This window comes from Myxocyprinus asiaticus, chromosome 43 (assembly GCF_019703515.2).
Source record: "Myxocyprinus asiaticus isolate MX2 ecotype Aquarium Trade chromosome 43, UBuf_Myxa_2, whole genome shotgun sequence".
NCBI lineage: Eukaryota > Metazoa > Chordata > Actinopteri > Cypriniformes > Catostomidae > Myxocyprinus > Myxocyprinus asiaticus.
Genome location: NC_059386.1, coordinates 22,176,743 through 22,189,946, shown reverse-complemented (window position 1 = coordinate 22,189,946; position 13,204 = coordinate 22,176,743). Strand labels below are relative to the sequence as shown.

Genomic DNA, 13,204 nt, shown 5'->3' with positions numbered 1-13,204 from the left:
TGCGCGTGACAAATAATTAATAAACCCCTATGTTGAGCTTCAATTAATCAGGTCAACGTAGATATACTTATATGTCACTTGCCAGTAAGGTAATATTACAAATCTCTGCATGAAGATTGGAAAACCCACTCTTTCCATCCTCCACACACCTGTAATACAGTATAACACTGCAAATAACACGTGAGAAATAATATCGGAACTGACGTCAATTCACGAGGACGAATGATGTGGCAAAAATCAAAGGGTGAATCGCAAAAAAATTAGTCCCCTTGTGTTTACATCGCGCGCAGCCTTTACGTTCACACTTTCCGCATTAATCTCTCTTATGCTTAAAACGTATTGTTTTCACACCTTAACCAGATTTTTAAGTGTATTTTTACCCCCGAATAGCGACATTTTAATGTCAACAGAAAATACAAGTTCCTCTTCCCCACAGCGCTCATATCCCTCCGCCTCCATTGAAGTCTATGGCTGTTTCCGGTACGCTTCTCCACCGGACGGGTTCCGCCGCCATTGCAGGTTGCTAGAGTTCCTTGCAGCGGCGATTGACATTCTGGAGTTGAAGCGCCTCATTTACATTCAGCGGGCGACTAGAGTAACCCAACACATTCCCGGCTCATCTCCCCCACCCAGAAAACACAGGAGCACCTCCATTCATCCCCGGCTCTGGAGTAGTTTAGTTTAGATTAGGTAGAAATAATAGCAGGAATTAGAGGGTAACGCGAAGAGGAACCACAATCACCATGGCTCAAATCCTGCCCATTAGATTCCAGGAGCACCTGCAGGTAAGGACTTAAAACATCTCCAAATCAGAGACTGAATGGATTTAGAATGTAAACATTAGGGTTCTTTTAAATTGTTCGATGGAGTAAACCTACTCACGGATGAACATGACCTCTCATCAGCTGCCGCTGTAGTAGTAGCAGTTAGCTTAGCTACACTCAGTTTAAACCAGCAGAATCATTCAAATACTGACCGTGTCTCAAAACCTACACAGACAACAATTTTTGGAGCTCTATTCGTTCGTTCTATTCTTCAGTAAGGGGGTTTGGTTAAGTTAGGTGGATGTAAATGGAGTGCTGTATTGACACGGTAAATGAGCTTGGAGTGGGTGTTTGGCTTGAAGATTAAAGTGACTGCACTGAAAATGTATGGAAAATGTTGCAAGGGTTATCTAGCACCATCCAACTGGTTTGCCCTCTTATTGTGAAAACGCTGAAATGAAAGGACACGTATTTGTATGAGTAATGTTGTTTAATTCCCACTTATTTAACAAGACTTTTAAATGAGACGTCGAGATGACCTGTTTCAGGTAGCAGGTGTAAAACGTGTGTGGTCCCATTGTGCCTTTGGGAAGTGTCACATTATGCCTGTGCAATTCCTCATGTCATTATGGGATATTTCTAATTTTGAGTCATTATATTTGGGCCACAATAGCATATGTAATGCAATTACATGCAGGGTTGGGAGGATTACTTTTGAAAGGTATTCCACTACAGATTACAGATGCTGAAAAATTTAATATGTAATGTATCCCGTTAGATTACTCAAGGTCAGTAATGTATTCTAAATACTTTGGATTACTTCTTCAGCGCTGGTGGATTTTTTCACTTGTTTTGACTATAAAAACTCTGCCAGTACAGTAAGACAAAATACACATGTTAAAAATACATTCTCTGAAAAACCTAAATATCTTCTGCAGTGTTGTTTCTAAAACAAGATTAATCAAATTGATCTTGTTTTAAGAATTTTTAGATATTTTTACTGAAAAACAATACAAAAATTATCAAGAATAACATTTTTGCTGTAATATCAAAAGTCTTATTAGAGAAAAAAAATTATGATTTAATGTGGATTTTCTTGATAAAAATTTGGATTGTACCTGGTAAAAGGTGCATGTAAAATGGCTAGAAATAGCATTTTAGCTTAGCGTAAAGCTGACAATTTACACAAGGATTATTTCTATTTCTTCTGCTCCAAACTTACTTCAAACTTACTTCTCTGTCTGCTCGTATGAATGTAACACATCATAAGAAAGTGTTTCACCGCTGTTCAAATGCACTTTGGATCGCATCATTTATATGTATAAATGTTTTCCATCTGAAAGGACTAAATATTAAATGAAACAAATGACAATAAAAAGCAAAGTAATCTCTTCAGTAATCAAAATACTTTTTGAATGTAACTGTATTCTAATTACCAATGATTTAAATTGTAACTGTAGTGGAATACAGTTACTTATATTTTGTATTTTAAATACGTAATCCCGTTACATGTATTCCGTTACTCTCCAACCCTGATTACATGTAGTACAGTGATGGCAAAAATTGTATATCAATGTATTAAATGTTGTTCTTGTGTCCTTGACACAAGACATGTTAGCCTACAGTACAAACAATCATGATGCTGGATCTATTAGCTATTGTTAAACATAATATTTGTACAGTGTTTGGTTTGTGAATGGTCTGTGTTTATCTTTTTCCACGCTTGTCATCAGTCCTTGTATTCTGATCGTTCAGGATTGCCGTATTATTATCGTATAGTTGGCCGTATTTTGCTATTCTGGTCCTAAAGGATTGCAAAAATAAAAAAATAAAGAATATAAAACTTGTGTTGCTAATGCGCATGCGTGTTCCAGAGTTGATTGACAGGTGATGTCTGTATCTAAAAGTTGATTGGCTCATTTAACTGTAAGGCGGGACTTCCTTTCTACATCCGTTGACCGTTGGGCGCTCGGAGCTGCTTGGTTGAGCATTCCAATTTCTCCCATTCATTTTAATAGAAGTGGCCCATCTCTGTGAAATATTCTCTGGTAACCCTGCTAGGTACAATTCGAAAATATACATTTTACAAATTATATTTTACAATTAGTTTTTCATCTTATCGGTCACATTTTAGCTTGTTAAAAATGTTCTAATTCAGTCTGTTTTATCAGTAAATGTCTTGAAATTGCATATTATGTTGCATATATATTTTTGTTGCATGTAAGTAGTGCAAATTATACAAGTAAACAATAAACAAGTATTTACATTGATATGTTGAACACGTGCTAAATTGGTACTGTCTCTTTAAGACAAGCAGCATCAGTCAGTGAGCGCATATAACTAGAGAGGACTTGCGTGGTTTCTTTAACGCATCCATGTGTGATTGGAATTAAATGTTACCTTTTTGTTGTTTAATCAACAACTGACTGTAATAACCAAGTTATTAAACATGTAGACATTTTAGACACATAGCGCATAATTTGTTCGCACATGCATTATAGAGGGTTGCCATATGGAGTAAAAGATTGCTCTTGGGATTTAAGAATCCATATCACTAGTGCTGCCCCCGACCAAAGATTTTCCTTGTCGACTAGTAGTCGTTAGTTTAAGCCATTAGTTGACTAGTTGTCGCATGTTTATGATATTAATTTAATTACTTGAATATATATTTTTGGGGGGGCATCAGAAAATGGTTTGAGTTCCAGGGCTGAGAAAGAATATTATAAGTAACATTGCTAGCATTGCTAACTCAGTCCTAGTCCATTCAATGAATCTAGAAAGCTGTGAATGTCGAATGTAAAAATATTCTGTATTTAATGCAGGCAGCAAGTGCATTGGAATGCAAACATATTTTTTCTCTTAGTTAGTAAACAAAACAAAAGTTTGAAAAAAGTTTCATTGGATCACTAGTAATTCACTCCACGGTAATGAGAGTAACATAAGGACCTTAGAGGGGCAAGTCAGGTGATCTGCAGATGGGTAGAGTGTGTTTTATGTCTATGTGATGCTGTTTAATACATTACCTTGAAGGCCTGCAAATGCATTTGATCTTTGAACTCTTAACCTGCTGATCACACATGACTGTCTCGTGCAGGTGGATATCCATTATCCGTTTTGGACTGCTGAGCACTGACTATCTCTACACATCGCAAAATGACTTAGGATAGGCCAGGTTCACCCAAAGTGAAAATTCTGACATAATTTACTCACCCCTATGTTGTTCCAAACCCATATGACTGACTTTCCTTCGTTGAACACAGAAGGAGATGTTGGGTAGTATTTTATTCTCTGTCACCATTCACTTTCATTGCATCGGAACAACTTGAGGAATTTGTATATGTGTTCATTCCACCTTTCCCCTTTCCTGTTCAGTCCCACTGCTGTCCGTACTGAACCTGCTAAGCAAGTCACATGTCACCTATGGTCATATGCTCACAGCTCTTAGCATGTTGATTTAGTTTCTAGACAATGGGTCCCTGCTTCCTGTTATGGAGTACGGTGGCAGTGCGTTGCAAGCCTCAGCACATTGCGTATCCTTTCCTGCTCTTCCTCGAGCCTTCTACTATCGTAGGGCACGAGAGTTTTATGCTGAGCAAGTTGCCATTTTTCCCTGGACAGAGAAGGAAAGTGGTTAAATCAGCACTGGGAGTTCCTGTAGGTCATTAATAGTAGTGAGAAGAATGTGCTGACAGCTTTTAAAAAGTCATGAATTTAAACAAGATGTTGAAGTTATCTGCTTAAGTCAAGAAGAGCTCTTGTTACAAGGCCCTTCGAGTATTAGAGAAGTGTCTTTCACTTGCCCTGATTTGTGGAAAAGCAAAGCTCACCCTTAGAAATGTGCTAAATGCAGGTCAGCATAACAGAATAACTGCTCAAGTTATCCCAGAAAAGTCAAATGTCTGTGGCCGTTCTTAATATTTATTGAGGAACGCCTCATAGTGATGGTTGAATGGAATGGTCGAGGACAGTGCCAGCTGGAGGGCAAGTTAAATTTGCTGATGGTACCATGTAATGAAACTGTGCCATGATACTTTGACTTTCTACATGCATGTAATAATCATGTTCCTTTAAGACAAGTTATATACGAATTAACCACTTGGCTTACTCTTATACTCTGCATTTAAATCTTAAGTTAGAGGAAATCTAATCATGCTTACTTGGTCACAAAAGCACCGTTAGGAGGGATGAATCTGCAAAAAGTTTCCTGTCTTCATCGTACTCTCTTTCCTCTAGTATTGTGCCAACTTACTGTTAAAGTTAACACTAGTGATCTTTATCTAACCACAGCAAAACATGCAGTCTAAAATGGGAAGTCATGAATACACAAAGTAATATCAGTTGAGCTCTCAAATAAATGCTTGGAAATTAAGGTTTGTATTCCTGGGAACTTGTTTGCTACACTCAAGTGCATTTTTTCAACACATGCCTTACAATAGAGTTTATCAAGCTGTACAAACTGTATATCAAAACTAGTATTCGATTGATATGGGTTTTTTAATGACCATTGCCAATACAGATGTCTAGAGTTTAGGGTGGTCGATATAAATACGTTTTAATATTTATTTTTAGTGATTGACTGATATTGGTGTTTTTTTAATGGCCGATATCTAGAGAGCAGAGTGGCTGATAGGCCAATATTATGGTTTTATTTATATATTATATATATATATATATATATATATATATATATATATATAATATACAATATACACTGCCATTCAAAAGTTTGGGGTCACTTACTCATTCTTTATTTTTTCTTCACATTTTAGAATGATAGTAAAGTCATCAAAACTATGGAATAACATAAATGGAACTATATTGTGACTTAAAAAAATCCAAAATAAATAAAAATTTTTATATTTTAGCGTCTTCAAAGTAGCTACTCTTTGCTTAGAAATTGCAGAAACGTACTTTTGGCGTTTTCTCAACCATATTCTTGAGGTATCACCCTGGGATGATTTTTAAACAGTTTGAAGGAGTTCCCATCTATGTTGGGCACTTAGTGGCTGCTTTATTATTCGGTCCAAGTCATCCATTTCAAAACTAATTACATTTAATTTTGTAATGAAATATATATGTTGGCACAATTATATTTTTATCTACAAAACTAATTTCAAACATTTAAGCATTTGCCTTCAGATCAAAAGATTTTTAAGATCATGAGAAACACAGTGTATATATGGAAGGGATACTGTACAGTGTACAGTCAGCTGGTTGTAATTGCAAAATAAACCCAGACAGGTTGATCAGGACCCAGATGCGAAGCAGATATCCTGCTTATTACATGGCTACTAACTAGGGATGTCCCGATATAAATTGAGACCAATTACGAGTACCGTTACCATTTTTTTTTGTAATTTTAGCATCAAAATGGTGTTTAAATAAATAAATTCATTAAAACATTAATTAAATGAAAGTGTGAAAATTAATTTTCAACATGATATTGTATTATTTTTATGAAATGAAGTGAAATGATCCTCACCGCACAATCTAAAATACATTGGAGATATTTTTGTCAAATAAAGTGCTGCAGAATGAGTATGTCAGATGTGAGATATTGCTTAAATATAATACAATTACTGCTGATTTGTTATTATTAGTAGTAGTAGTAGAAGTAGTATAATAGTGAATATTACATTTCTGTCATAATTTTTTTAATTTAAATTGAGCTTTTATTTTGAATTGTTTCTGTGTTATGACCAAGGAGCTCTCACATAAAACGGGAGATTCCCACTCTGGAAAAGCCAGTCCATACGTGACTCAAAGTGATTATTAAACCACAAATGGCTTCTGTTTAAATAAATATGTGCTCTGTGTGTGCCTCGCACTAAAAAGTGTATTTGCTCGATGCTCATGACGGTGTTCCCTGTATGAGCCAAGGAGGAGCTTTAAAAGGTACGTGCAGCTGGCGTCGGCACCACTCTTTCTCCACACATTCACAAGTGCTGACATTTACAGTGTGCTGCTCATGCAAGCTATATATTTATATAATTAAATCGCAGCTTTTGCTGTAGAATAATCTCACTAGGACATAACGTGGCTTTAATTTGTGCGCTGAATTTTTTTATAATGACATTCGTATGTCAGATGGAATCAGTTATGAGGGCAGTATCGGGACATCCCTACAACTAACCAGATAAATGAATTAATGGACATAAAATATTGATTTGCATTGAAGTTGTTTTTTTGTGTGAAGAATTTGCTCAACAGCTGATTTGCACCTCCAGTGTTGGTGTTTATTTTGCGCAAAATTACTGTCTGTCTGTTCATTGTCCAGCTTATTACAAGATTACTTGCCAAATAAATAAATAAATGGACATGAAACATTGATATGAGTTTAAATAATTTTATTAGCTTACATGTAGCGATCGCAGAGTGATACGAGAAGTAGGAAAGATGACTCGCAGTACGCGGGTAACCGGTCTGATATATCTTAATCCCTGCATGTGCGGTTGTTACTCATATCAGACATATCAGACCACTAGGTGGCGCCATTGACCAATCAGAATCGGGTGTTCCAGAAAGCCGTGCAATAAATATACAGTATATATCAACATGCAGTTTAATATAAAATAAACGATATGTACAAGTGCTAAAAATGTAATTAACTTGCACCAATTTGTGTGCCAAAACAGATATCCAATTATTTAGAACAAAATCTGATTATACCGATAGTTTGATGGTTGACATATCAGTGCATCTATACTTTAACTTTATAAAAATAGAAAATGTATCTTTTAAAAAAATGAAGGCTATCGGCTGATGCCGATATATCAGTCAACCACTACTACTTTTATGCAATATTTACTCAGTCAACAAATTTTCTTTTTATGGAATTGTCGTTAGGTGGATTGACCTCCACCGTTGGTTGGCCATTCAGGCACGGTTATAGGCCAATGCAGATAATCTCCATTGGCCAATATGTTGGTTTATCCCAAAAATTTGCTCAGTCAACTATAATCTGAAAATTACAAAATTTTCTTAATAGGCAGCCTTAATGTCAGTCTCTTGCCTGAACATTTATTCCTGGTAGAAGGGCAGCATTTCTTGTTCCATCTTCCAATTATTGACTCGAATTCCCTGCCAGGATATTATCAATATTACATCCCCCTTTGCTCAGACAAGAGATTTTAACAGTGATCCAGGATGAAACTGACCATAGATTATTCTTGATCCACTCTTGTTCTTGGAGGCAGGTATTATAAGGAGTTGTAGCTAACTGGGAAGGGGGATAGTTTTGGGCATGTCTGTGACGACACTGAAGCAAACAGCAGTTAGGCTACGTGCTGTGGTTGAATCACATTTGGCCCAAGACTAATGCTACAGCAGTGAGTGTTCTCTCATGGTTGCTTCAGTGTTACTCTTTCTCTGGTTACGTTATGAGAGCTGGCAACGGCAGGATTTCCCTGTAGCCAATAAGAAAATGGCCTGCTTAGCTGTGATGTCATATTGTGTGATGTCATCTGAGAGATGCAGGAGAGGGTGAGAAAGGTCAGAGATAGGAGCATGGGCACATTACTGTTCAGTCAGTAGGGAACAGTTGTATGTTTGGCTTTTTAAAAATATACAAAAAAAAAATTCTTTTGAAATGAAAATAATCTCAGAATTCAAACCGTCTCCAAATATTTTGGAGATTTGTGTTATTCTATTTAAGCAGAAATGTAATTCTGTCTTCGTTGTCTGACTGTTTTACTTTTTATTTTAATAGATTAAATAGAACATTTGGTTTTCCTTTTCCAGTCATAATGTATTGGATAATTTTTGGTTAGAAGTTAAATGATTGTTAGTAGGTTGTGATGATGTGGCTTTCACCTCCACATAACAAAGGAATGTGGGTGTGGCCTCGGGTGTGCCAGCATACGTTCATCATTGATAAAATGTGCTACTGATTCCGTTGAGCTCTTCCTAGAATATGTGATTCCTGTTCCTTCCTTTTCTATGATTAGGCCTGAGAACGGCAGCATGACACAGAGAGATACAGCAGTACATTTGTTGGCTAACAAGGCATCTGAGCATTCACTGTCTTGGATTATGTAATGTTTAACTTTTAACATAAAAAGAAGCAATTGGACAATGACCACCATTCTTAAATTTTCTTAAGATTAAAGTTTTAGATGGTACCTACAACCTCTGTGTAAGAAATCCAAACTCATGACCTAATGTGATATGTTTGACTGTAAAACACTTTAATTAGCATGTAAATTCATGTCAGCTGTGATTGATTATCTTAATACTTATATTCTGCAGATTAACAGATCAACTTTAATATAAACTTTCTCTTCTCATCTTTGTTGTACCTTCAAGCTGTGCAAGTCTGAGACCATTTGAGATTGATAAAACAAATGCAGTGGAAGTGAAGAGCCATTTCTAAAGCAGATTTCAGACATATCGAAAGGCTTGGCAACAGATACTGCTTTCTTTCATTATATTATTTTATCCAGGCTTAGCTTGTCTTTTAACTAACTAAACTTTGACTGTTGAAATCTTTGTTAATGTCATAGAGGACTGTTCTCCTGTCCAGCATTACGGTTTGTTTGTGCATCACAGATTTTCATTGAATGATGTATGGTAGGTTACATAACACCAGGGTTTCTCTGCCCGATGTGTCCAGCTGTCAGCTCTGATCGCTGTAGTTCCCCATGTGCTGCAGCTGGTGCACAGTTTACAATATTAGGATCTGGAATGGTTGTATGTTTGTGTTATAAACTCGTCTGCTGCCACTGTTTGAGTTTACTGGTATTAGTGTATTAGTCAGAGGTGTGATCTGTCTGGTGTCTGATAAAAACTAAGGCTGGGTTTTGGCTGCTTTTCAGAAAATAAGTTGGCCTACAAATTCCCCCATTTGACCAGATGACTTGGTATTAGCCTAGATAGAAGATTCATGTCATTTCAGAAGCAGCTGTCAGTTTAGGTGAAAATGCCTGAAGTTAAGATGTCTCCTGCACCAAATAATCCGCCTTTACTTCTGTCTGTGCCCATTTCAAGAGTAAGTCTATTTTCAGATTTTATGATACTGCATTGCCACTTTCACATCTAGTCTAATTCGCTTTTGGTTGAATGAAAAGATTCCATAGATTTTGCTGTTTACGCCTCTCATTCACACCAGAAACGCTCTCTAGTACTGCATAAATGATGATGTTAGGAAACTGAAAACATAGTGTGGATGTGGCCTGAGACAGTTGAGTCAGACTTGTACAGGGAAAGAACAGCATTTATCAATCTGTAGACCAGACAAAGTATGTTATATCCTTATTCATGAGACAGTGCAGATCTTATTCTCTATGTTAGGGTTTCTGATTGAAACTATGGCAGGTGGTGTGGTGCTACTAAACTGACTTCCTACTGACATTGTTTTTGACTCTAATTGCTTGATACATGTGTTATTGTGGTTTAGTGCTATTAGTTTAAACCTAAGGTTCAGAGTGCCTCTTTAATTACTTGAAACCAAGCCGACTTCACTTGCTCTCAGCTTGATTATCAAAATCCTTTGTCTGAAAAGCATTGGCTGCCGCACTTTCAAATCCAATTTTCAGCCATCTGGGATCCAGAAGTATTTTTTTCACAAAAAAAAAAAAAAAAAAAATTATAGACTTTTTAAAATATCCTTTATAAAAGAGTTGTGAGCCCTGAGCCAAAGCAACCAGCTCTGAGGTGAATCACAACATTACAAACTTTGTTTTAAGGCAAAAAGGTATTCAAAAGTCACACAAAGACAAAGTTACAAAGACTGTGTACTTAACGTCTTAAATGAGGGAATTAACTACAATCCCATGGAGCATTGCGAACGATGTAGGCTAATTAAAAACGATAGGAATATACAGTATAAAACTGTTGATTTTAGGTTGTTGATTATAAGTATAGAAACAATATTTTAAGTTTATTGCAAAATACTCTAAGATATAAGTTGTTTAAGGGTGTTGGGAGACCGACTTGGTTGCATCATTCACAATGCATCATTAGAGTGGACGGTCGCTCCTGGGCTCATTTTGTGGGCTACGTTGGCCGTGGTTCTCTGATTGGTGAAGCTTTCTCTGCTGGTCCATGGGTAATAGTAGTTGTTTACCAGGATTTCCACTGTCAAGCACTTTTATTTAACCAATGAAGTTGAAAATGCAGACTGATGGCTTCAACGGATACATATGCCATCGATGAATAACCTCTGAGCTCATGGTAGGTCTGTCTTTAAAGGTTTATAAGTTATCATTGAAAAACTATTCGTCTATGGAAAAAAGAATGGGATTTTTACTTCCAGAACCAGAATGTTTTGCTCTATACGACTTGGTTTAATTATTCTGTGCAGTGTGAAGTAAATGAGAAATTGTTTATTTTTCTTGTATCTTTTCTTTAGAGAATGTGTCGCTGAGAAAAGCTCCTCAAGGTCTTTTTAGACAGAAAAACCATATGTGCTCAGTGGGGGATGACTGGTTCTATGCCTTCATTTCTTACTTTTATTGAAACACTCATGATGAGCTTTAAAAAAAACATCACTGCTTCTGTTCATTTTGTGATCCCATGTGACTACAAAAGCACTTTTACATTGGAGGGGAATACTTTGTTACTGTTTGGCCTGGTTATGTCCCTTGTAAATTATGCAACAGATCCTTTTTAATCTGTGTTGTCTGGGACAATTCACCACTGTCATAACAGATCGATTCTCAGGAAAGGTCACAAGGTGACAAAGGAACCTGAGATAATTCAGGAAACATGCTCCTTTTGAGACTGACTGATTTAATTCATGACTCTAAAAAAGGACATGCTCTTGTTTGTACACACTCTCAAAATGGGAAGTAGCGTAGGTATTTTTGAATGTGGTTTGGCTACAATCATTATGTTGTTTCCTTTTGGTATAATGCATTAATTCCAATTATATTGGAAGCTGCAGCAATTAAATGTCATCTCTTTCTTTTCCAGCTCCAAAATTTGGGGATCAACCCGGCCAACATCGGGTTCAGCACCCTGACGATGGAGTCAGATAAGTTCATCTGTGTCCGGGAAAAGGTTGGTGAGCAGGCGCAGGTGGTGATCATTGACATGGCGGACCCAAACACCCCCATCCGCAGGCCCATCTCTGCAGACAGTGCCATCATGAACCCTGCAAGCAAAGTCATAGCACTTAAAGGTAGGAGATTTAAATTAGTAGTGTTTTCGACACTAATAATCTACTGAATTTTTACCATTGAAGTGAATCCCATAACCGCATGCCTGGTGTTGCTATAAGGCATTTAATAATGACTGATCCAATCCAGTTAGTTTTTTATTCTAGATCTTGAGTGTGTTATTTTCTTAGCTATATTCATTTTATCCAATTCATCCAAAGTTCCTTTTTAGTTTAGATTTTACTAGGCCGGTTCTCTTTCTAACATTCATTCGGTATCTCACGATGGATAACGCTCGGGCGTGGCCAATCCTGGAAGCACCAATAACACCCAGTCTGTCAGTTGACAGACCAATCACAGCAGTGATGAGGGAGTCCCACCTCCCTATTTAAACCACTGTCATAGGTGCCTACTTCATTCTCGTTCTCTTCCCCGTGAAGATCTTTGGAAGCTATCCTCAGCAGGACTCGTAAGAAGTGATCGCTTAACAGTTCATCAGGCGAGCCATTCAGGTACTTTGCAGAATGCGGCTGTTTTTTTGTGAGTTGATTCACTGTCAAAGTGAATATATTTTCTGTTGTATTATATTGTTTTCTCCGGGTGGCGTGAACCAGCGAGTCGAGGCAGGTTTACGTTTTTTATGCGGAGTTTCAAGCTTTTATTGCTTCTACATCTATGGCAAGAGGGTTAACACAGAATCAAGTGGCACGTTGTGGTGAACTGCTTCTGTGTTTTGAGTTCAGTTCTGTCATGGCAACTGAGAGCTCACAAAGCGGTGGAGTGAAGGGGAAGGATCCCTCCCATCCTACGCTTGTGAATCTATGATCTCGCTGAAGGATTCCCATCCACTATGTATCGCCTTTCTGGGAGTCAGCCATGCACAGGCCGCACTCGCTAATCCTGAGTGTTGCCCGCATTGTTCCCGTTTCGTACAGAGAGTTTTGGAAAGGAGAGTGCGGGTTGCGGCGTCGAAAAATGAGGATCCCTATTTTGCTCCGTCTGCCATCTCGTGCTGCCCCGGTAAAGCAATTTATTTCAGCCGTCCCAGCGTGCGTTGTGGAGTTGTGCCGGTTTTGGGACAAGCCTTTTTCGAAACAGAGTGTCGAGAGAGATTGTCGGCCTCCATTTACCAAAAGATCTACCGTTCTTCAGCCCTAGCTTTAAGGACTCTTAATGCCACCTCACTCCTCACAGCATATCAGACTGAGCTGATGGAGGAGATAGGCCGACAAATTGATGCAGGGGTGCTGGATGCGGGTGTTGTGGAAAGGGATCTGCGTATGTCAAGAGGGGCTGTCAGAGATGCGGCCGCAGCATGGGTCTCGCCTTTGTGGGTGAACGGGC

General features: G+C 37.8%; 1 protein-coding gene across 2 annotated transcripts in view; it reads left to right on the top strand.

Moving 5' to 3' along the window:
• The first annotated feature begins 486 nt into the window (after positions 1-486).
• The window catches only part of LOC127433786 (clathrin heavy chain 1-like), a 43,001-nt gene continuing 30,283 nt past the window's right edge, over positions 487-13,204 (top strand). The window contains exons 1-2 of one of the 2 annotated variants that reach the window (XM_051685986.1): positions 487-785; positions 11,676-11,883. In XM_051685986.1, coding sequence (XP_051541946.1) covers positions 744-785; positions 11,676-11,883 — 250 coding nt within the window. In that variant the 5' untranslated portion in view covers positions 487-743. Of the gene's footprint in view, positions 786-9,617; positions 9,751-11,675; positions 11,884-13,204 lie in introns of those variants that run through there. The other variant, XM_051685985.1, reaches the window with a different exon arrangement.